The sequence below is a fragment of the Sorex fumeus genome, unplaced genomic scaffold (assembly GCF_029834395.1).
Source record: "Sorex fumeus unplaced genomic scaffold, SorFum_2.1 ptg000044l, whole genome shotgun sequence".
In the NCBI taxonomy this organism is placed as follows: Eukaryota; Metazoa; Chordata; class Mammalia; order Eulipotyphla; family Soricidae; genus Sorex; species Sorex fumeus.
The window spans coordinates 32,066,976-32,093,064 of NW_026606101.1; the positions used below are offsets into that span (position 1 = coordinate 32,066,976).

The following is a 26,089-nucleotide window of genomic DNA, read 5'->3' on the forward strand; positions in this document are numbered from 1 at the left end:
AAAAATTCTGAGTTTGGATTTATATTATGTATATTTATATATTGTTATTATTCATGTACTATATATTTTGGATTTCAGGCTACACTCAGTGGCGTTCAGAACTTACTCCTGGCTCTGACTTAGGATAACTTCTGGTGGGGTCGGGGACCATTGTGTTGCGTTAAACCCAGGTCAGTCATGTGCAAGGCCAGCACCCTGCCTGTTATACTCTCTACAGCCCCGTATTTATATTTTTATTTCACTGTATCACTGTCCTCCCGTTGTTCATCGATTTGCTCGAGCGGGCCCAGTAACATTGTGAGACTTGTTACTGTGTTTGGCATATCGAATATGTCATGGAGAGCTTGCCAGGCTCTGCCCTGCGGGTGAGATACTCTCGGAAGCTTGCTGGGCTTTCCGAGAGGGGCGGAGGAATCAAACTTGGGTCAGCCATGTTGGCTGTGTGCAAGGCAAACGCCCTACCTGCTGTGCTATCGCTCCAGCCCGATTTTTATTTATTCTTAGTAATTTTTATTTAAGAACTCTGGCTTATACTTTTATTGGTGCTAACACACTAATGCAAGAGTTTGTGGCAGTGGTCAATGGGATCTTTTCAAGGATACATCAAGAGAGCCTTGGATCCATATGGATCACACTTCTGAGAAGGTTGAAAAAACTCATGCAAACCAAGAAAACTATTTTTTTTAAAGTAAAATTGTAATGTTTTGAATAACAGGAATTTAGTTTGCTAACTCAGGGACCTTGTGCATAACAAAGAAAATAGAAACATTCCTTAACAAAAGACTGAGTCTAACATCTGTACAGCTTGGATCACTACCCACACTAATCTGTTTCTTTCTGTGGGTGTGTGCAGGAACTCAGCAAATGAGGTGAATAACAGTAACTGGGAACCCGGTGTTAACTTATTTGTATTTAGGTCCTATACCTTGAATGGCAGCTCGATTCCAGAGGAGAAGTGCCATTGGATACATCTTCTCTTTTTCAAGAATTTTCGCCTTTTCTGAAAGAGAAAAATGAAGAAAGAAAGAAAGGAAGAAGAAGAAGAAGAAGAAGAAGAAGAAGAAGAAGAAGAAGAAGAAGAAGAAGAAGAAGAAGAAGAAGAAGAAGAAGAAGAAGAAGAAGAAAGGAGGGAGGGAGGGAGGGAGGGAGGGAGGGAGGAAGGAAGGAAGGAAGGAAGGAAGGAAGGAAGGAAGGAAGGAAGGAAGGAAGGAAGGAAGGAAGAAGGAAAGGAAAGAGGAAGGGAAGGAAGGATCCATTAGGCAGGCCTAAAATGCCTTAGTCATATATAAAGTCATATATGCTTATGAATGACTGGGGAATTGCAGAGAATTTTAAATTTATCTTACTAGATTCCAAAATGAACGCTGAATTGCTTTGAGCTACTTCATACCCCATTTCTGCAAGTAATGCATACTGAATAAGAGAAGAGTCTATATCACCATCTTTATAGGCAAAGTATGCTGTAAGGAACTTCTCAGCCCAGTGGCCTAGTTCACAGACACCTTTATAAAGCTGTAGATGGAAAGAGAGATCAAGTATATTAGTTATCTAGTATACTTTGTCTCAGATAAATGATAGATGACATTAGTCTAAAGCTCCTGCTGGCTAATCAGACAAGGTTTTCAAATCTAAACTTTCTTAGTATAAGTTATTTAGGGTGAAATTAATACCTTTTTTTTGGAACAAAGATTAAATGTGTGTGTGTGTGTGTGTGTGTGTGTGTGTGTGTGTGTGTGTTTGTCTTAGACCAAAACTTCTGGATGCTTATTTCAAACTTGCATAATAAGCTTCCTAGACCAGGAGACCTGTTGGCAGGACAAGAATGTCTTTCCTTCTGTTTTGTAAAAGAGGCTTTCTGATCACTGCTGCTCCATGAGAGGAGGTATAAGACCACAGCTGATGTGGGAAGGAGAGAATCAAGGGAAGACAGTGCCTGAGGGTGGAGGTGACATAATCAGAAGGGGTGGGGGGTGTGCTGAAATCCATAGGGACCAACGTCAACTTAGCTGAATACCCTTTATGTAACCAGAGAGGTTAGCCATACATAATTCATTAGGAAGTTGGCAAAGGAGCAAATCTAAAGATAGATTATTAGCTAGCAGCTTTTGCAATGAGTTTCAGAGGGGCCAGCTTGCATAGGAGTATTTATACTGGTGCAATGGAAGTGTTTAATAAATCAATAAAGGGCATTAAAGTTCTAAAAGCATTCTTTTCAAAAGTGCATCTCACTGGCCCATGCTAAAAGAATTCACTTTCTCAGTTGTCATCCAAATTATCAAAAAATTCATCATCCCTGTTTTCTGAGAAGTGGGTTACATTTTCTAGTCTAAATCAAACCTTTCATTTTTTCAAGCAGCAACTCCCAATACCCCTAGAAATGCCCGATTGCCTTGGTGATGTGATTGGAGACTGAGATGTCTTAAAACAACTCCTGAAGAGCATCTTAAATGAATTCTGAGGTGAGCTCTGGACTTGATGAAGAGCCAACTGGGAGAGATGAGGCATCATTTCTCCTCCTCCCTTTTCTAGTCTAAATTATGTCACTGAGATTCCTCCCTGGCAAAGATCAGGTCTCACATTGTCAGTAGGAAGAACAGAAATAATAGCAATACAATCAAAGACACTGACAATTTAAGGACAGGACAGTCTGCTCCATGTCATGAGAGAAAAGCACTTTTAATAAAAAAGGCATTATTTACCTCCACAGCTGTTCTGCATGATCGTAACACTCCCGTTCCGGTTGCATACATCTGGGCCAGATAATAAATGGCGAGGGGTTGCCCACTCTGAGATGCCAAGTAAAAATATTTGAAGGCAAGTTTATAATCCTTCCATACTCCAGAGCCAGCTGAAAATTAAAATTATTTTAAGCCACCCCTTATTTATTCTAGTTTTGTTTTTGTTTTGTTTGAGGGCCACACCTGCTGGTACTTAGGGTTTACTCCTGGCTCTGTGGTCAGGGATCACTCCTGGTTGGATTGAGGGGACCATATGTGGTGCCAGATATCAAATCTCAGTCTGCCATGTTCAAAGCAAGTGCCCCACCTGCTGTACTCTCTCCTTCCAGCCCTATTTGTTTTATTTATTTATTTATTTTTTGCAATATAATGCATGAATATAGTGGTCATAGGGATGCCTGCTATTTCCTGAATCTCTCATTGTATCTTTTGTTTTGGATGTTTCTAGGTACTTCATTTGTGAGAGAAGAGGGCTTTTACTCTTGCTGTTTAATTTTCTTTCCCATCCTAAAATTTCCTGGGTTTTTAGAAACAGTAAAACTGAAGTGAAAAGACACAAAGTTGGAGAAACAGCGCAAAGGGCTTGGTCTGTGGGAGACCTTGCCTGGATCCCCCGCACTGCATACTAGCCCAAGCACTGTGTCAGGAGCACTCCTCAGCACCATAAGGTATAACCTCCCCTTCATAAAAGAGCAAAGTGTCTAGCAACAGATTGGCAGATTCAGCTACTCTTTTTTTTAAGCCTTGAATAAAACTTTATTTAAACACTGACTTACAAAGTTGTTCACAATACAGTTGTTTCAGTTATTCAATATTCCAACTCCAGTCCCACCACCAATGTGACCTTCCCTCCACCAATGTTTCAGTTTCCTATCTATCCTCCAAGCCTACTCCCTTAGCAGGCACAAAATAATTTACTTCATATTGCTTGTTACAACATATACCTCCATAATGGAGTTGCTAAAGTCATGGCTTGAGAATTTACAGAGCTGTTAGGAGTGAGTTGCATCTTCTATATTACTGTTTTGACTCATGAGCTTAGGGGGCTGCTACTCAATTTCCCCATCCAATTTTCCGTGCTTCTACTGGGCTGTCAGTTCTGTGAAGTTTGGAGGTGTTGTGGGTGCAGGAGCTTTGAAGCTGGGGCGATCAGCTTCCGGTGTCTCTCTGGCGTCTTTCTGAGATCAGTCTTGAAGCTGGCAGCAGAGGGAATTGATGTGGATGGATAGAGTGCTGGGCTTTTGGCGGGGACTCATGCTTCCCGAATCCAGCTAAGGCTTGGAGTTCTGGGCCTGGTGTCAGCCACGCCTACCTGGAATTATCCAGCTGTTGGTGTCTCTCTGAGATCAGTCATGAAGCTGGGCCATTTCTTTGGCTGGTTCATCTAATCTTGACTCCTGTAGAGTTGATGTTTCCCAAATATTCTAAACTTGACCCCCCCTTTTTTATGTGCTTCTTTACTTCTGGATATGTTTATTGTGTAAATATGGAACTTCACATTTAATCTTTTCAACCATGGCTGTCTGAACCTTCTCTCCTCCCCCTTCTAATGTACTTTCCCTCAGTCTTGAAATTCTTTCTAAAACTACTGCTTGAATCTTTTATCTAAACCATTGACACTGACCTTTTGATATTTGTTTAAAAAGAAGCAAATTTCATGATACACTTGACATAGAACTTACAGTAGTACATGAAGCCTAAATAAAACTGTGCATTGGGCCATCCTTTTTCTGCAGCTTTCTGAAAGTATTTAAGTGCTTCAGCATAATCCTGTAATGTAATTATATGCTATTATGCAAAAGTGTATAGAAAATTCCAAAGTAACAAGGAGTATAGATAATTCCCTATGGTGTTTAGGTTAATTAAAATAGTATTGCAGTATTACACATCTTATTTAATTATTTTATTTTATTAGATTCAAACAGGAAACTCATCTAATTCACTATGTAAATTTTGTGTTTTCCTACATTGACTACAGGCTTTGTTAAATACTGGGGAAAGATGACCCACAAAAGAGGTTAAACTAGAAAATTAACTTCTCTATAGAAAAATTCTCAAGGGCTAGATGATTTCTAAGATAACTTAGAATCTATGATTTGAAAATATAATTTTTATTCTTGTCACAGTTGATTCGTCAGATCATAAATTTTTGCCCTATGTAATGCTAGAAATCAAAAAGAAAGTGAAATTATTTAACTTACCACAGAAACTCCTTTCCCATAAAAGTACAGAAGACCAAGCCCATGAAGACCAATTGCATTGCCCTAGAACAGTTTTAAAAATAAAAGTAAAATCCTGGGAGAATCTATGAGAAAAGAAAATTGCTGCAAAATTATTCAACATAATTTAAGTGTCTCTAGTAGGAGATAATGAAAAGAAGTTAACCAAGTAATTACTAGTTATTCTGACCTCCAGATTCATAATCACTTCTGACTAATGAGAAGAGAGAAATAAAAAGTGAAATCTTCCTTCTGCTCTTATACTCAGCTTTATTTAGTGTTTATATATGTGCGACTATATAATAGGCATCGGGCAGAAGCAGGAGAAGTGAAAGGTGAAAAACAAATCAAACCTGGTCCCTGCTGTAGAGCACTCACGAGCTAATGGACTCTGAGACACTACGTAGAATCACTGAAGCAATTTTGTCAAATGTGGTTAATCTTAAAGTAGAAACATATTGGGAGTATTATGGGTGCCAAGATGAGAGACGTGACTAGACAAAGCTAGGAATTAAGGAGATTGAGTTGTCAGAGATGACAGCATTTGAGCTGGGTCTTGAATAATGTACAGAAACCTTCCAGAAGGGAGTAGTTAGTCCTGACAGTTTTTACCTGCGCTGGTCAAAGAAACTTGACATTGATAGTCAAATAACATTTTAGAGGCACTGAATTTAATTCTAGTTATAATGGATGATAAAGAACTGTTGCTATGTTTTTATTTTTATTTTTTAATCAAATGTGATACCTTATAATGTTACTGATGTTTTCTTTTCCACTTGATGCTAAATTAATTACCATTTTTTAAAAATTAATAATCTGAATAATCTAATGCGGTATTTAGCATTTGTTAAAATATATTCATACTTAGTATATCAGTCCTGAATAAAGGATGAAAACAACGTTTCTCAAAGAAAAGTCACTTTATCTTTCCATTTCCTATCATGAGACTGAGAAAGGAAGGAAGCTTGGCCACTTGGCTCTCATTTGGCAAATCAGTATTGTTTGCTTTTTGAAATCTATACTATTTCTTCAGGAACTTAAGTTCTCTCCTGATGTCTCCTTCCCTTCCAAATGTATTTATTGTTGATATAGTCAGAGATTTGATGCAGACATATTTAGGTATGCATAAGAAGGCATAGTTATTATATTAGTTCAAGACTAGAATTTGAGTCGAGGCATACTAAAGGGTCAGGATCCTAAAGAATATGTGACAGGAGAGATCTTACAGTGGTTAAGGTTTATGCCTGGCACGTGGCTGACTGGGATCCAATCCTTAGCACCATAGGGCCCCCTGAACATAGCTAGGTAGGGCCTGAAAGCACATGAGCACCACAGGATAGTCAGAGAACAGCTGACACCACAGGGCCTGAGCAGCACTGTGTTCTTGGATCTTCCCAGTGAATTACCAGCTACCGGTCTGGTTGGCCAAGGATCTCTGGAAACTCGGGAGTGGCCCCATGGGCCTCCTAAGCACCTCTTGGGAGGCTCCTCTAAAGAATAGTTCATCATAAAATTTGCCAATAAGTGGATGGGCATGGAGAGTATAATGCTGATATAAATCATATATATATGACTAATATCCATGGCCAGGGAAAACAGGACTAGGTGGGCTATTAAATAAATAAATAATAGTTCATCTATATTTAAAGTAGTTGGTTTAGCTCTGCTCTCTTCTTCCTGTTCTTTCCTGACAATATTGTAGTGGATAAACCAGAGGCTTTTTGGATGTGATTCCAGTCATTCAAAGTTCAGAATATTTATTTAGAACTTTTAGGTGAAGAGTGGCCAAGACAGATCTGAGAATCATCCAAGTGAGGTAAAAAAAACATGCAAGGAGCAGATAGTCTTTTTTTTTTGGCTTTTTGGGTCACACCCGCAATGCTTAGGGGTTACTCCTGGCTCATGCACTCAGGAATTACTCCTGGCGGTTTTCAGAGGACCCTATGGGATGCCAGAAATTGAGCCCAGGTTAGCTACATGCAAGGCAAATGCCCTCACCACTGTGCTATCGCTCTGGACCCAGATAATCTTTTTTTGGCCCCTACTTTGGACTAAGACTTGCCCTTCTCTAGTTGAGGATAACAAGGGCTTTCAAATAACAGAGGGTACAGGCAGAAGCAGTCGAATTCTTGCTGTGCAGAATGAATGCATGGCATTTCAGGAAAGGAAAGAGACTGTGAGCTAAGAAGGGTTGGGTGGCTTTATGAGAAAAATAGGATTGAGCTCTGCACTGTCTGGAAGATGAATAGAGCTCAAAATGGGGGACTCTGAAGGGGAAGGAACAGGCAAAAAAATAGAAAGCAGTGAGGTTTGTCTAAAATGATCAGAGGGAGAGTGAGAGATAGATAGATAGATAGATAGATAGATAGATAGATAGATAGATAGAACATAGTCTAATTGAATCGAACAACAAATAGGATAACAATTTATATTTTTGAATAAATGAGTCAATCTGTCACTGTCCTCCCATTGTTCATCAATTTTCTTGAGCGGGCCCAGTAACATCTCCATTTTGAGACTTGTTGTTACTATGTTTGACATATTGCACATATATATAATATATAATATATTACATATTACATATTATATATAATATAATATAATATATAATATTATATTATAATATATAATATAATTATGTATTATATTATATATTATATATATTGTTGTTACTGTGTTTGGCATATTGCATATATATAATATATATAATACTTGTTGTTACTGTATTTGGCATATTGCATGTGTCACAGGGAGCTTGCCAGGCTTTGCCGTATGGGCGAGATACTTTTGGTAGCTTGAGAGGGGTGGAGGAATTGAACCCGGCTGGCTGCGTGCAAGGGCCCTATGGTGCTAAGGATTGGATCCCTACTGCTGTGCTATTGCTCCAGTCCAAATGAGTCAATATAGGTCATAAAATCTGTACCTTTGCCTTCTGGTACTGATATGACTTAAATATGACACTTTTTAAAAGTAACTGCTTTTTTCAAAAGTAGTAAGATTACGCATGTTTGAAGGTGGAAGCAATAGCCCTTTAAGGTGTCCAGGTGATGATAAAGAAATAAATGCGCTGTGTCCACCAGATGCAATTTAAAATAATTACCTTGAAAACAATTTCAGATTTCCTCTGTGAAGAAAAGCAGCTCACATTTAGAATTACGAGTCACTCAGACCCTTCGGGCTGAAGAGCTAGGGAGCTGGGTTAATTTACACACTCAACTTCTGGTGTTATTCCTTCGGGCTAACAAATCAGCATTATTTGCTAGATTATAAGCAGTCTTCCTCTGTTCCATCCTCTGCCTCTTTTTTAGTCTTGTCATCCTAATCTAATGGTACTCTAGATAACGATCTTGCTGAGCAACAATTTCATATAAATTACAAGGGAGAGTACCAGCCTTCTCAGTAATTTACACCACAATAGCAGCACTCTGAGGTGTTAGTCATTTATAAATAGGCTCCTGAAGCAGCATGTGGGCTTTTAAAAACTGAGAACAGCTGAAAATATTCCCCGATTGGAGCACATCTTACAGCCAGTGTTGCAGTATGATATTGTAAGACAATGAACTGCTTCTCCATGTCCAAAGATAGAAAGTTTATCAAGGCCATTCATCAACATTCAGCTAATAAGTGTGTTATGGTGATGACATTATTTCTGTACTTAAGAGATTTAGAGTAGTGTACTAAATTTCATCTGAGGGGAAAAAAAACCTTCAACCAATCTAGGAACCAAGGCAAACAACTTTGACGATTGGAGCCATCTTACATGATTTCTATATTCTCTCATAGATCCAGTCCCTCCTGCTTCAGTGAACTCTACCTAACTGGTCCCAGAAAATGAAAGATGATTCCCAGGATATAGCCAGGCATCACTTTCAGAACTTTACAATATAATGGACATACACATTATTTATTAAATCTTGAAAAGAGCAACATGAGGTAAATTATTTGATATACCCATTTAATAGATAGGGAAATTGAGCACAGAGAGTTTAAATAACTTGTCCAATCTTAACAACTAGTGAGCTGCATACCTGGCCTTGTCAGAGCTTGTTTCCAGAGCTCTGCTCTTCATCCTTATGTTCTGCTTACCTCAGATAACCGCCTGGATGGAGGTTTGGGGTCGGGGTGGGGGCATTTGGGGGCTATGGGTAAGATTGATGGAGAATACTACAGACTTTTCATTGCTGTCTTTGTCCAGCACTTGCTGAGTTTTCTTTTTCTCAGTTCTCCTTTCCTTTACTCCCTGTTTTGTGAGCTGGACATTTACTATTTACTATCATTTACTATTGTACAGGTAAGGGAAGAGATAGACTTGTCTCTGGCGTCATGCTAAGATAATACAGATTACTGACATTTTACATGTGCCAGTAAACAGTATCTCTCTCCCTACTCACCCCCTATTTTATTGTTGATGATATTTTTCTCCTGCCCCCGCACCTGGCTGTCCTCACTGGGGCCCCTTGGAGGGGGTCGGGTTGAGTTTCCCTCCCCATCCCGAGCAGAGCCCCAGTAGCCGAAGACCTCCAGAACCAGCCACAGCCTTGCTGAGAACACTCTCCACATGTCCGGACAAGCCTCATGCATGAAGGAACCGGCAGAGGAATCCAGGCATGCGGGACCCGGGGCTGAGATCTCCAAGCCTGGTCGGATCGGGACTGGGCCTTTTCCACCCAAATCCTCCATTTTCCAGTAGGTAGGTATTACACCCACCAGCTGCTGCCGGCGCAGGTGGTCCCATCAACAGCCAAGACCCAGAGACTATAAAACCCAGCTCCCGGAAGCGCACAGCCCCATCTTATTATCTCGTTTTTACACTGGAGAACCTGGCAGGCTACTGAAAGTTTCCTGCCTGCACGGCAGAGTCTGGTAAACTTCCCGTGTCAATATGCCAAATACGAGTAACAATAATAGGTCTCATTCTTTTAGCCCTGAAAGAACTTTGAATATGGCTCTCTTAAAATCTCAGGGCTAGGGAGAAGGAGACATTACTGGTGCCTGCTCGAGGCAATCGACAAACAACAGGATGATTGTGATCGTGATCATGATATTTTTCTTCTTTAGTGCACAAAACTCCTTCCAAAGTTACTAGCTGGGTATGGGACTTTGTACTTAACTCTCTGGCACCAGTCTGCAAGGAATAAAAGCCAAGAACATGTATGTGTTTACTATAAGGGCTGAGTTCCTACCTTACTGGCTGCCATGGAGAAGTATTTTAAAGCAGTAGCATTATTTTGTGGTGCTGCGGCATTCCCCTCTAAATACATCTGGAAAAAATGTACAAACAAACATTTGAGGGCATAAAAGTGTTTTAGAATTACATAGAGGTGGTAGCTACAAAACATGGTTATAGTAAATGCCCCTAATGGGACGCTTTGAAATAGTTAATCTTATGTTATTTGAATTTTATTTCAATTTTAAAAATAGGAAAACTAAGGAAATAACCTATTGCAAACATTGTGGAATAACTCCTTTTGGGCAAAGAATGGACCCTATTTGTGCTTTTTTCATGTTTCCTTGCATCTAAGTTTAGTGTATGAGGGAACTTACTCACATTGTTACTAATGCAAATTGACTGCTGGAAGTCAAAGGTAGAACTGGCAGTTATGGGAGGAGGCCCTTGTATGGACTGCGGTCAGCCTGCAGATGGTTCTCATGCTCTGAGAAAAATTGAAGCACTTCCTTGGATCTACCAGGTCTACCAAACACTATACCAATCTTTGATGCACAATTAGCCTAGATGTTCTACTGGGGAGAAAAGAGACTTCTATGGTTTGGGGGTAGAGGGCAGGGGGGAATAAAAGGATTTAGAATTACACTCAGTCAAGGGACTCTGGTAAAGCGTACTTTCAAAGCTGCTGTTGGTGTCCCAGGTAAAGAGTGCTGCTGGAGGGGCTGGAGCGATAGCACAGCGGGTAGGGTATTTGCCTTGCATGTGGCTGCCCTGGGTTCGATTCCCAGCATCTCATATGGTACCCTGAGCACTGCCAGGAGTAATTCCTGAGTTCAGAGCCAGGAGTAACCCTTGTTTGTGCATTGCCAGGTGTGACCCAAAAAGCCAAAAAAATAAAAATAAAAAGAGCGCTGCTGGAAACAAATCAAATATAGATGACTGGATAAATAAACTATAGTATATATACACAGTGTAATAGTACTCAGCAATAAAAAATAAGGTAATGAAATTTGCTGCTACACAAGAGGGACTTGGAGATTATTATGCAGAGTGAAGTTATTCAGAGAGACTGACACAGAATGATCTCTCTCTTATGTGGTATATAGAGAAATATAATAGTAGAATAACAAATACCCAAAGACAATAGAAACAACACTAGTATAGGTATTCAACATGCTTCTTGAAAGGGTGGGGGATCCGACAGGGAAAAGGCAACATCTGTGGTGGAGGGAAACTTCAGCCAGGAGGAGGAGGAGGTGCTGAAAGGTGGTAAAGTGTTACATGTGAAACCCTATCAGCAACAGTATTGTAAATCACATTGCAAAACTGTATATATTTTTGAAACACCTCTTATGGAAGCAGTCTGATGGGTGGGAAGCAAATGGGGTTGTGGTGGGGGATATTGGTGGAGGGAAGTGGACACAAGTGAAGAATCCATGTTGAAACATTGTATGCCTGAAACCCAGTCATGCATAACTTTGTAATTTCACAGTGGCTAAATTAAAAAATAATAATAATAAAGAGTGCTGCTGTATGGATTTAATCCCAAATGGTTACCTCAGGAATACTGCCCTCAGTTTGCAGCTCAAAACTCTGGTCAGCTGTTTCCAAGAGACCTATAGCCTGCCACTCTACACTGGGTTCAACTGGTGGATGCCACAAATTTCTTAGGTTTCTAAGAAGTGAAAAATATTGAAGAGGGAGCACATACCTTTCCTATAAACGCCATGGCATTTGCACTCCCAGCCTTTGCTGCTTTTAAGAAGTAATACAATGCTTTCTGGAAAGAAGAGGAATGTATTATTGAAAATCCTAAACATATGCCACAAAATGACTCTTAACCAAATTTCATTTCATTCAACGTGTATCAAAATTATCTATGAAATACCCACTGTGTCAAGGCACTGTTCCAAGTGCTATTTTAACTATGAACTTGAAAAATTATACACACACACACACACACATATATCACATATATAATCTTAGGAAGTGAGAACTTGTTTCTCACATTTGGAAAAGCATGACGGGCTTGTGGCTCTGTGGAGGACAGATGAATACCAACTATAGAATGAAAAGTCTATTTTGAAAAAGTAGGCTTCCATGTTGACACTATGTACTTATTTCATAACCCAGTTTGTATAATTAGCAAGATTGGATATGCAGCACCCTAATGTTTATCAGGCAGAATGAATGAGGCCAGACAGACCCGATTGCACGCTGAGACCAGGGCCTTTGCAGAGGTGAGCTTTAGAACATTGCCTTCTAAATCAAAGTGAAGGGGGCCAATGAAACCTTTGGTTCTCATTAGGACACAACAGTCAATGAAGTGCTTGCTTCAGAAGGCACAAAGGTTCATCCAGCCCTTGCTGCTCCACTCCCCAGGTCACATTCTGACTTTCCAGAAAATCTACCTAGAGCCTTTGTGGGGCTATTATCTGCCCAAGTCATGAAGAAATAAACTTCAAGAATGAGAAAGGAAGACTGTCTCCAAAGTATTTTATTAAGACAAAACTCTTCTGTTCTTTAGAAAGCTTTGGTGGGGTCAAGATAGCTAAGTAAGGAGAAACTGTATTTACCACCTCCTCCTGCTGTCACAGAAAATCTACAGCAAAACTTGGATCAATTTACAGAGAAGTTGACATGAAGCATATGAACAAAGCCAAGGGTTGAAAAGACAGCAACCAGATTTAATGGAGAGGGAAGCACTCACCCTTCTCCCCTGAAAAAAGAAATCCCTTCCTGAGGTAACTAGCTGTGATTCAGAAGAGATTTCTGAGTGAGACTTTCCCACTGGGAGTACAGGAAACGGTTTTGTCGAACACATGGTGCCTAGACTTACATGGGACCAGGAGACAAGAAACTTTAAGGTATCAATGAGGGTCCATGTCATCACGATAGTCTCTCTCAATCTTCTTGATTGGAGGGACGTGAGATACCAAATTGAATCATTCTCTACAGTCCAGGTAACAGACCCTGAGGATACATTTCTGAGGGGAGCCCCACCTCCCAGGAGGAGATAGCCTAAGTTACATATAGAGTCTAAACAAATTGTTGAGTAAACTGAAGACTGTGAGGGAAACTTCAAGGTAAACAGTACTTACTTCTGGCAGGCAAACAGATCTAGCTCCTGCCACATCTGACTCCTAGCAAGTAAACTGCATCCCTGTAGGCAGAAAGCGCCCAGGGGACCTTCCAAAGCATAGTTGGCAAGGCAGGGTGTGGTGGTAGGTGGAACCCCATTGAAGGTGCTCCTATTATTATTATTATTATTATTATTATTATATTATAGGCTGGAGCGGTAGCACAGCGGTAGGGCGTTTGCCTTGCATGCAGCCAACATGGCCGACCTGAGTTCGATTCCTCTGCCCCTCTCGGAGAGCCCGGCAAGCTACCGAGAGTATCTCGCCCGCACGGCAGAGCCTGGCAAGCTCCCCGTGACATATTCGATATGCCAAACACAGTAACAACAAAGTCTCCAATGGAGACGTTACTGGGCCCGCTCGAGCAAATCGATGATCAATGGGAGGGCCTTTTTTATTATTTGGCTCTAGCCAGCTAGTCAGCTCTTGAGTGTGGTGTGGTAGTCCAGTGGCTTCTGAATACTCGCCACCTGGAAACGGAACTCCTGAACTCCTCACATTGGTCCTGGGCACTGAGTGCCTCCCTATGCCCACACACTTCCAAGGCACAGCCCAAGACTCAGTGATAGAAGTAGTCAAATGGTGGCTGCATGCTCCCAATCTAGACTCCTGGCAGCTGGGAGGCAGTCCCACATGGGCACACACAACTGGTCAACACTCAGGCCTGCTCTGTCTATTGCTCTTATGTCACTTCTCCCTGTTTGCCCAGTGGCCTTCTACACCTCAGCAGACAGATTCCTTCTGAGCAGGAGCTCACCAGCTGGGCCTCTTCCCCAGCCTGACTTTTTCCATTTTTGTTTCTGGGTTATAGTCCATAATACTCAGCAGCTCTGTGCTCCAGAGTTGTGATTGGTGGTGCTTGGAGGGACATGTGATAACAGGATTAGAACCTAGCCACCTACGTAGCATAGGGTTAGATCATTTACTATCTCTCTGGCCGTTACTCAGTCAGCTCTTAAGGTTCACTCTAGCATAGGTTCCCCAGAAGCTGTCCAAACCTTTCCCTGTGACTTTGGTAGCCTAGTGGTTTCTGGACATGCAAAAACTCTGAAACTTCATCCAGATCTTTGACATAAGTACATAGTCACTGCTGGAATGCCTCTGAGAGCACATCCTGGCTGGTGTTCTGGTCTATTTGGCTTGGCATGCCGCCACCATTGAGTAACTTGGAATAGCAATCCACACCTTGCTACGCTCCCTTGTCATGTGACTAGCCAGACACTGCTTCCCGCCACTCACTGAGTAAATGCTGCCCTGCCAAAGAGGATGACAGCCCCAACACATTCTCAGGACTCCTGTGGTATGGACTCTGGCTGTGGTTTCTCAGGTTCGCATGACTGAGGGCCGTCTTAATGATCTTAATGCCAGCGAGACACAGCTGTGAATCTCTCATTATTGCTGAAAGTTCACTCAATTATGGCACCATAAATGTTAATACTTTTGTACCTACCTAAACAATAATGAATAAAAATGATTATAAAATATTTCATACTTATTAGGTGTACAAGAAGAGAAAATCACACATTTTAACACTAGATGCAGGAAACTGGAACATATCATGCTGAGTGAAATTAGTCATAAGAAAGAAGGATAGCTACAGAATGACTTTCTTATATGTGGGATATTTAAAAAAGCATAGCGAGAAAACAACAAATGGCCAAAAACAATAGAATCTGAGAGCCAGTCTACAGAAATGAGCTGACCTAGTATGGGGGCTGAGTGGAAGTAGAGGTGAGGGACACTGAAACAATGGTGGGGAGAAGTGGACATTCAGGGGACAGTGTGGTGTTACAATGATGTGCGCATGAAATCCTATCCTGTTATTAAGTGTTGCAAACCATCACTTCACTTAATCACTTAACTTCCCGTTAGTCGTCGATTTGCTCGAGCGGGCGCCAGTAACGTCTCCATTTGTCCCTGTCGCGTGCTAGTGTAGCCCAATGGCATCTCTTCGCTCCGGGAACATGGAGGGCCTCAAACCGATCGTTCATGACCTTGACAAAGAAGTCTGACCATCTGGTAGGTGGGCGGCCACGCGGTCTCTTGACATCCCGTGGAATCCAATCAGTAACAGCTCTAGTCCAACGGTCGTCTTTAAATCTCATTACGTGACCAGCCCATCTGATTTTCGACACCTTGGCAAATGAGACAGCGTCCCTGATCCTTGATCGTCGACGGATGTCAGAACTCCGGATTCGTTCTCTCATTTGAGTGAAACGTGATATTCCAAGCATAGCTCTTTCTATTCTTCTTTGGGAGACCTGAATGGCGTTCTCATCTTGTTTGCGTAGGGCCCAGGTCTCTGAGGCATATGTTAATGCAGGAAGAACAGTGGAATCAAAGAGATGTGCCCAGAGCCGGAGGTTCTTCGTCCTCTTAGCTATTTCTTCGACGTTCTTGAAGGCGTTCCAAGCCGCTCTCTTCCTCCTGCGCAGCTCGGGTGCCAGGTCATTTGTCATGTTGACCTCTCGACCTAGGTACACATAGCTGTTGCATTCGGAGATGGTCATTCCATTGAGAGCGAATGGGGCATCAGGAACAAGGCTGTTTCTCATAAACATTGTCTTCGTAAGATTCAGCTGTAGTCCTACCTTTCCACACTCACGATCAAAGTCGGCCAGCATTTGTGCCGCTTGGCTGATGTTTGGTGTTATTAAAACAATGTCATCAGCAAAGCGGAGGTGGTGTAGTTGCCGACCATCTATCTTCACTCCCATTCCTTCCCATTCCAGTCGTCGCATGATGTTCTCGAGGGTGGCACTGAAGAGTTTTGGTGAAATGGTATCACCCTGCCGCACCCCTCTCTTGACATCAACGATCACTTCTTTGTAGAATGGTGAGATCCTGGTAGTGAATCCGCAATAGAGCTCACGGAGGATCCTGATGTATTGGGCTTGAATGCCCTGATTGGCTAGGGCTTCAATGACTGCTTCCGTCTCAACAGAATCAAAGGCCTTCTTTAAATCAATGAACGTTAAGCAGAGTGGCATCTTGAACTCCCGAGAAACCTCAATGAGTTTGGTTATCGTGTGGATATGGTCGATGGTGCTGAATCCTTTGCGGAACCCTGCTTGCTCACATGGTTGTCCTTCATCTAGTGTTCTGCCAATCCTATTCAGGATGACTCGAGTGAACAACTTGTAGATGACAGACAATAGGCAGATCGGGCGATAGTTGCCAATGTCATGGATGTCTCCCTTCTTGAACAGTAGTACGGTCCTGCTGGTTTTCCATTGAGATGGAACCTTGCATTCAGACAGGTAGCGAGTGAAGAGCCGAGCCAGTGTATTGATGAGTACTGATGGCAGGTTCTTCAGGTGTTCAGGTCTGACCTTGTCTGGGCCGGGTGCTGTTTGCTTCTTTACTGACGAAATGGCGTGTCGGATTTCGGAAGGGAGAACGTTGGGAACGACATACCCATCCTGTGGAATTTGGTATGTCGGCAAGTGGACATGGCTATCGAAGAGATTTGAGTAGAAGTCATGGATAATCTTCTCCATTGCCGTTCTGGAGGATGTGATGGATCCATCAGGACGTCGGAGGGCAGTCATCTTGGTCTTATAGTTGGCGAAGGACAGGCGGGCGTTACGAATACTTTTCTCGGCTTCTGCCGCATCTACCAGTACTTCTGCTCTTCTCTCTTTGAGGTCTTCCTTGATCGCATCTCTGCACTGCTTTGCAAGCTCGGACGTTAGCTTGCGGTTGCCTGAGGCATGCGCCAAACCATGCTGGCGAATTAGCTCAAGAGTTTTCGAAGATAGGCGACTTTTTGTGGCTATCTCTCTCTTGGCGTTCCTCACACATTCATGGAGGTGCTGAACCAGTCGATCGTATTCCTCGTCAATGTTGTCAACAATGGCATCTTCCCATGTTGCCGCAATAGTACCAAAGAGTTCCCAGTTGGTGGTCGTTCTGGGAGTTCTCTTTTTGAACTTTGCAGCCCTTTCTCCCCGCTCTGTGAAGTAGAATTTTGCACGAAGGAGACGGTGGTCCGATGCCGTTCGAAATTTTGGGACAACAGCGACATCAGTCAGGCAAAACCGTCGATTGAATATGATGTGGTCTATTTCGTTGTGGAATCGTCCACCGGGAGACTCCCATGTCCATCGTTTAGATTCTGCCTTCTGGAACTGTGAGTTACCATGAATGGTCTTGGTCGACATGATGAACTCAGACAGTCTCTCACCCTGTTCGTTCCATTCTAGGCCATGGGTTCCAATGTGAAGTTCTTCAGCTGATCTTCCACTACCCAGCCGTCGCCACACTCCAGGACGCTTTCCGGACCCGCGCGGCCGCTCCGGCCGAGACCCACGCACAACTGAAGACCCACAGAACAAGGTAAGCGGAACTCTCTGAGACCTTGGACTCCAGGCTCGGCGGACCCAGGGACAGAGCTTCTCTGCTTGCTCCCACCACCACAGGTGACAAAGGGATTCTAATCAGGAGCCCCACCCTACCCTGCCCTGTCTGCTTCCATCAACCACCCAGGGATCGAATTGTGCACAGGAGACCCACCCTACCCAGATAAATACCCCACTGGCAGACTTCCACTCTCGACACTACTTCCACTACCCAGCCGTCGCCACACTCCAGGACGCTTTCCGGACACATCATAAGACACTAAATACCCGTCTTCTGGAATTGTCGTACCATATTTGATAGGGTTCAAATATGGTAACACCTACAAGGGTGATTAGAGGTCACCCCAAAAGCCTCTATACCTCTCGGAAAGACTGGCAAGCTACCGAGAGTATTCCGCCCGCACGGAAGAGCCTGGCAAGCTATCCGCTGTGTATTCGATATGCCAAAACCAGTAACTACAACTGGTCTCATTCACCTGACCCAGAAGGCTTCACCGACATGGCAGCACTGAGAAGGATGAGAAAGGAGAGGCCGACAAAATCTCAAGGCCGACCTAGGCTGCCACAACGAAGGAAGACAAAAATGATCGTCTGTACTTTCAATGCACGTACGCTAGCATCAGATGCATCCATCGAGGACCTGATGGTACAAGCGCGAATGATCAAGTACGACATCATTGGTCTGACCGAGACAAGAAGGCACGAATCTCACCATGCCGTTTTCGACACTGGAGAAGAATTGTTCCTCGGAACATGCGATAAAAGAGGTGTTGGAGGCGTTGGTGTCCTTGTCAACACAAACTTGGCCAAGAGCATTGATTCATTTGAATGCCTAACAACCCGAATTGGACGTTTACATTTGAATAGATGTGGCTCACTGCCTGCAGTTTCTATCTTCGTTGTCTACGCACCAACATCTCATTATGATGAAAGAGAAATCGAGAAGTTCTACATGGAGCTAGAGAAGTTCTATAAAGAAGACCACACCTTCTACAAGATCATTGTGGGTGATTTTAATGCCAAGATAGGACCGAGAAGATCAGTTGCAAACCATGGTACCTCAAATTTAAAATATACGTATAAAATTTCTAACGAGAAAATGTAACAAGAGAAGGATGGAGAAAATACATAAAAATTAAAGGATGAACTCAGCAAGAGTAACTAACCAGAAGATAATTCCTATAGAAAATCTACAAGGAAACAACAACTTTCAATAAGGAATAAGACAAGATGGGCTTAATAGACATATACAGAATTTTCCACCCTTAAAATTTCAAATACATATTTGTCCTAAGTATACAGGGAGCATTTTTCAAGATAGACTACCTATTTGGAAACAAATGTCTATTTATTCATGAAAATTGAAATTTCAGCAACTATCCTTTCAGATCATAATAATAATACAAATTGAAATGAACATACAAAGTTTTAAAAAACTAAACTATATGAACTAAACAATATGTTATTGATTACTATTAGATGAATGAAAAATAAAAAAAAATTAAAAATCCTGGAGAGGGACTGAAGATAATAATGCAAAGGTTAAAATGTTTTTTTACATGTGACACTGGTTTGATCCCTGGCACGACATACAGTCCCTTGAGCACAGTGCCAGGAGCAGACCCTGAGACCCTGAGCACCACTGGATGTGGTCCCCAAACAAAAAAATCTTGGCAGGATAAGGGATATGTCTCAAAGGAATAGGACAATGACTGGCAAGTTCAAGGCTCTGAGTAAGATGGGCACACTATGTCCTCCCATTGTTCATCGATTTGCTCGAGCGGGCCCAGTAACGTCTCCATTTTGAGACTTCTTGTTACTGTGTTTGGTATATTGAATATGTCACGGATAGCTTGCCAGGCTTTGCCGTGCAGGCAAGATACTCTCATTAGCTTGCCAGGCTCTCTGAGAGCACACTATATGTGTGCTTAAGCACCATTGATTTTGACTTTTGTGGGACCTCTCACTTCTGGGTCCTAAGAATTACAGTGTCAAACCCAACTACTGAGTCGTCATTTTTGCACAATTAGGCATAGTACTGCTAGGAGTGGACTTTAGTCTTTCTAAGTTCACCTTTTCCTTTGGTTGTGGTACATTTTTTTCTTTAAAAATCTTTTTATATTTATTGAATCAATGAATTACAAAGTTATTCATGACTGAGTTTAAGGTATACAATATTATAACACCAGTCCCTTAACTTGTGTCTACTTCCCTTTACCAATGTGTCACTTTCTAATTTTTTTCTTTAAATTAATTAGAATGAAGACATAAGCTATCAGCACATTTGGGAAACAACCAAAAAAAAGACTAAGAAGAAAGTTCATAAAAATTTAGACTTAGGGGCTGGAGAGATAGCACAGCGGGTAGGGCGTTTGCCTTGCATGTGGCCGACCCGGGTTCAGTTCGCAGCATCCCATATCGTCCCCTGAGCACTGCCAGGAGTAACTCCTGAGTGCAGAGCCAGGATTAATCCCTGTGCATCGCCAGGTGTGACCAAAGAAGAAAAAATATTTAGACTTATTTGGGAAACAAGAGAAAAATCTCAAACAATCTAACCTCAAATTCTTATTCTTAGCCAGAGCAATTAGTCAAGAAAAACAAATGAAAGGAATCCAAATAGGAAAGAAGTAAAACTACCATTATTTGCAAATCACACGGATCACACGGTCCTCCCGTTGTTCATCGATTTGCTCGAGCGGGCCCAGTAACATCTCCATTGTGAGACTTGTTGTTACTGTGTTTTGGCATAATGAGTACGTCACGGGGAGCTTGCCAGGCTCTGCCATGCGGGCAAGATACTCTCGGTAGCTCGCCAGGCTCTCCGAGAGGGGCGGAGGAATCGAACTCGGGTCGGCCATATTGGCTGCGTGCAAGGCAAACGCCCTACCGCTGTGCTAATATGCCAAAACACAGTAACAACATTTGCAAATAACATGATAATATACATAGAAAATATGAAATTTTCCTAAAGACACCATAGAAACAAACCAATATATAACCCAATAAAGTGGTAGATTATTATAAAATCTGCTGCTACATTTTTATACACAAGCAACAAAGTAGAGAAAGGAATACTTTTTAATTCCAAAGGACTTTGCTATGGCAATAAAGGTCTCTGTTGTTCTTTGAGATTGTTATAATGTAATGACATGATTAGAAAAGGCATGATAGTTTACTCCTAAAGCATACACAGTTTTGCAAGTTAATGTCACCTCAATAAAAATAAAATAAAATGCTTTGTGTGCTTGCCTTGCATGCAGCCAAGCTGAGTTCAGTCCCCATCATCCCATCTCAGTATCTCTGAGACTGCCAGGATTATCCCCGAGCATCACTGGGTATGACTCAAAAGATGAAGAAAACAAAAAACAACAACAGCAAGACTCCACTTTTTCAATGTTCAATTTTCAGGGAATAAATTTAGATAGTACTTTTATATGTATAACAGACCTAGAAATATTGGCAATTCATTTGATAAACACACCGTGTCCTTAAAAATCAGAGTCACTGTCACTGTCCTCCTGTCGTCCATCGATTTGCTCGAGCGGGCACAGTAACATCTCCATCATGAGACTTGTTGTTACTGTGTTCGGCATATTGAATATGCCACAGGTAGCTTGCCAGGCTTTGCCGTGCGGGCAAGATACTCTCGGTAGCTTGCCGAGCTCTCCGAGAGGGGCAGAGGAATCAAATCTGGGTCGGCCTGCATGCAAAGCAAACGCCCTACCCACTGTGCTATCGCTCCATGCTTCCAGTGCTGATCTACTTTACCTCATGCCTCCATTCAACAATCATTTCTATTCATCTATCCTTTCAAATATTTGCTTAAGACTAACTACAGATATGCACATATAGGAGTATATTACATATTAAAGATGATTCATATCTTAACAGCAATTAAACATTATCTCTACACGGTTCCTAACAATTCTGCTGAGAAAAGGTAAAGGTAAAGGTAAAGGTAAAGGCCCTCCCGTTGATCGTCGATTTGCTTGAGCGGGCCCAGTAACGTCTCCATTGGAGACTTTGTTGTTACTGTGTCTGGCATATCGAATACTCTCGGTAGCTTGCCGGGCTCTCCGAGAGGGGCGGAAGAATCGAACTCGGGTCGGCCATGTTGGCCGCTTGTAAGGCGAACGCCCTACCCGCTGTGCTGAAATATATATAAACAGTAGATAACAGGGCTGGAGAGATAGTACAGAAGTTAAGGTATTTATCTTGTACACTGGCAGCCCTGGTTTAATCCCCAGCACTGCATGTGGTCCCCTCTGAGTATCTCTAAGAGCTAGGTGTAAGTCTCTGAGCACTACAGATACTAAGCAAGACAAAACAAAGACAGTAGGCAACAGATGGGATATAAAGGAATATAAAAAAGAAATCAAGAGGTATTGAATAGTTAGGAGTTATGTCATACTGATGTATCATGTGTTAATCTTCATGACAGCAGTGTAAACATGATATTGATAAGGTAAGGTAAAGGTAAAGGTAAAGGCCCTCCCGTTGTTCATCGATTTGCTCGAGCGGGCCCAGTAACGTCTCCATTGGAGACTTTGTTGTTACTGCGTTTGGCATATCGAATACGTCATGGGGAGCTTGCCAGGCTCTGCTGTGCGGGCGAGATACTCTCGGTAGCTTGCTGGGCTCTCCGAGAGGGGCGGAGGAATCAAACTCGGGTTGGCCATGTTGGCTGCGTGCAAGGCAAATGCCCTACCGCTGGAGTGATAGCACAGCGGTAGGGTGTTTGCCTTGCACGCAGCCAACATGATATTGATATCTATACTTATTTAGCAAAATTACAGAATCATGTAGGCTATGGACAACCTAGACCCCATTTCCATGTATGTGATAATCATGCTAAGTGGTAAAAGAAGAAGAGCTCAAATGTTATAAAGCTCTCACAAAATATTGAGAGTATTTACCACTGTGTATAAGTGATATATTAAAGTATTCACATGAGTAAAGAATATAGATTAGTAGATTGGAAAGTTCAAGATAAGTCTAGGAAACAGTATTGCTTTCTTATAGCCGAAGTAGAAAATTCCAAAGCTAAGGCTTGCAAAAATATAATGATGGCATATTATTGAATACCCTTAGGGTTTTAATTACCAGAAAACAGAAGCCATTGGAGATATATGAATATTTTTACACAGAAATAAATTCTGTATAAAATATTGGATTAATGTGTCAAATAGAAAAGATACAACAATGTGTGATTTATCAATTATTGACAAATATAATGTGTGATAAAATATCAAATATATGATTTACTAATCATATTTATCAGAGAACTTTAGATGAAAAATAAAGGTACTATGAATCTCTCTTTGGAGCTAAGACCCCAGATTATTCCTAAGTAACTTTCATGGTAAGCTTCATTGATTTGTCTACTTGTCTGTCTTCCCCAATTTGATGTATTTGTATTATTAGTGTATTTCATTATATTATTCAGAAATATTTCTGGAATTAAGATGAAATAAAAGGATATGTTTATAATTATTTAAAACAAGGGAATTAGATAATAAAACAACATATTTATTGTCCTTTAGTAGTTTAGTATATGATTTCATTGAATTATTTTTTTAAGTTCTGCTTCAGCAATTGGATCTCAAATATTTGGTAATAAAAAGAAAATCAACAGAGAAAGATTACATTCTGGAAAACTAGACTTGAACTGCTAGAAGAAAATAATAAATTTCTCAGAAGAAAATAACTATCCTGGAATATTCCTTTCACTCAATATAATTATCCATTAAAGACTGAGAAAATTGAGGCAATCTTTAATTCCTCCTTCCATAACTCTTCATGTCATATTATTGATGGCAACACAATAGTTTAAATTGGCAGCATTTTTGTTTTTTAGAAGAACATAAAATAACAAATTATAATCGGTGTTTTGAATAAGGATTAAATAAAGAATGTTCCAGGAATTGTTAGTTTTATTTTTAAAGCACATCTATTTTTTGAAGAATTGAGATTGATTTACAAAGGTTTAGGTCCCTAATCAATTTGTAACATTTTTCCTAGAATAAAATTCAAAAAACTTCATTATTAAAAAAAAATTTATGAACAGTTCTTTAAACCTAGGCTCTGTAAATCATCCTTAAAGGGGGGTGATATTGGCTTCTATCTTCATAATGGGTGATAAAGCAGCTGTTCTTATCTATTAGAGATTATTCTAATGCTAGATTGAATTTAGTTGTGCATTATCCATTTTAATAGTATGCTCCAAACATACAGATTTCCTAATACAATTAATTCTGAACCTGTGTATATTTAGAAATGCAAATAATATTAAAATGCGTGTGTAGAAATTCAAGATAATGTAATCAGGAATTTCATTTAGAATATTCTTTAATAATTGAAATTTGGTGGTGGGAGAAGTAAAAATGTTGCCAATACTGACAACCTGAGATTAATTTAATCAACCATAGGGTGGAAGGAAGGCAAGTTATTTTTAGATATTTTAATATTTAATTTTCTGGATAATAAACCTCAACCTTTAAAAAACTTTATACTGATATTTTTTTCTGTGGACTAAAGAATTAATATAGTGACTTAGACTGAGGAGGAATATATCATTTAGGAAGCTATTATTTATTCATTTAATAAATACTAAATATGTAATTTGCGGCAGATAAATGCAGGACAGAAAGCTGATTGCAGGAAACAGCAGAGAGCAGACAGACAAGAACCTATATTCTATTGTGGGGAGAGAGTAAGTAAACAAATTCGGATAATGTAATTCTGGTAGTGATATGGTTAGAAAAAAATAAACTATGAGAGCACAAGTATGGAAGAGTGGAACTAATAAAAAAAATCTTCACTGGAGTTTGCATATGAAAAGCTTGGCCAGTTGGAGAACAAGAGTACTTAAAGAGAATCAATCATCCTAATTGTCACAAATGAAGCTATCAGAAACCAGCCAACCCTGACCGACTATAAACGCATAGCAAATTTAACCATGATTAGTTAATTTTGGCTCAAACCATAATTTCTTGGCTGAATTTAGTCAAATATTTGGCAATATTTGAAGTTTGGGCAACAACCAACACTATTGACTCGTCAAAGTCACAAGTTAAATGACTGTTGTTTCAGGCCACTTGCTAAATGATAAATAAGCCCATCAGTGCTTGAGGTTTGAGATCTTGACTGGCGCCCCCTTTGTGAACGTGAGTTTATCAGGTAGAGCAGAGCAGAAAGAATAAGTCTGTACTGCTGTTCTAAAATGTGCCTAAAATACAGAGCATTTTTGGAATCAGTCTTATATTGATAAGCAGTATGGGATACAATTCTTTATAAGAAAGTGAGCATGAAGCCCAGGTCAGAAGGTATTAAAATTTCTTGAATAGGACATACAAGGCCTGGGAAGAGCATTAAGGAGATAGAGCAATTATCTGCATGCAAGTGACTGGGGTTTGATCCTAGGCACCATAATTGTTTTCCAGGCCGTACCAGGAGTGATCCCTGAGCACAAAGACAGGAGTAATCCCCAAGTACCACGAGGCATGGCCCTCCAAAATCAAAACTGTCTAAATAAAAATAAAAGAAGACATACAGATAGCCGATATGCCAAACACAGTAACAACAAGTCTCATGATGGAGAAGCTACTGGGCCCGCTCGAGCAAATCGATGAACAACGGGAGGACCGTGACTGTGACAGATAGCCGATAGGTATATGAAAATATGCTCTGCATCACTTGTTATTAGAGAAATACAAATCAAAACATGAGATGTTACTTTATATTAGCAATATTAGAATTCATCAAAAGAGGGGAAAAAAAGAAACCCTCAACCACGGCTGGGGAAAATGTTGACCGGTTCAACTTTCTCAAAAAACTAAGAACTGAGTTGACCAGATGACCCAGCAATTTAACTTCTTGGCATCTATCCCAAGTCCTAAAAACTCTTCAGAAAAGATATTTGCTTTACTATTTTAATTGTATTTACTATTTCATAGTAGCCAATACCGGAAAACAATCCACGTGCCAAGGAACAGAAACTGTGGCACATATCCACAGTAAAATGCTACTCAGATTTAAGAAAAAGCAAAATCATGCAATTTACTACTATGTGGATGGATCTGAAGAGAATCATGCTGAGCTAAGTTAGTCACAAGGAGAAGGACAGATGCAGAAGGATTTTCTCATATGTGGAATATAAAGAAACATACTAAGGGAATAACAAATGTCCAAAGGTAACAGAAACTGACGAAGAGTTTCCTATGATAAGGGCTGGGGATGGAGTGGAGGGAATGTTAGGTGGGGTGCTGAGACAGTTATGAAGGAAAGCAGACACTGTGGAAGGTGTGCCGTTGGAACATTGTATGCAAGAAACCCTATCATTAACAATATTGTAAAGCACAGTGCCTCAAGTTAAAATAAAATTTAAAAGGCAGTAAGGCTTAATAGAAAGAACAAAAGGTTTGACTGCCAGAGCCTTGTATTCAAATTCAACTTAACAACCTTC

General features: G+C 40.9%; 1 protein-coding gene across 1 annotated transcript in view; it reads right to left on the bottom strand.

Moving 5' to 3' along the window:
* SEL1L2 (SEL1L2 adaptor subunit of SYVN1 ubiquitin ligase) overlaps window positions 1-26,089 on the bottom strand; it is a 174,827-nt gene that overhangs the window by 29,770 nt on the left and 118,968 nt on the right. Inside the window, exons 10-16 of the mRNA XM_056121630.1 lie at window positions 11,836-11,904; window positions 10,141-10,218; window positions 4,940-5,002; window positions 4,421-4,508; window positions 2,700-2,848; window positions 1,347-1,512; window positions 926-1,000 (exon numbers count right to left, since the gene is read on the bottom strand). Of these exons, the coding sequence (XP_055977605.1) occupies window positions 926-1,000; window positions 1,347-1,512; window positions 2,700-2,848; window positions 4,421-4,508; window positions 4,940-5,002; window positions 10,141-10,218; window positions 11,836-11,904 (688 nt within the window). The remainder of the gene's footprint in view (window positions 1-925; window positions 1,001-1,346; window positions 1,513-2,699; window positions 2,849-4,420; window positions 4,509-4,939; window positions 5,003-10,140; window positions 10,219-11,835; window positions 11,905-26,089) is intronic.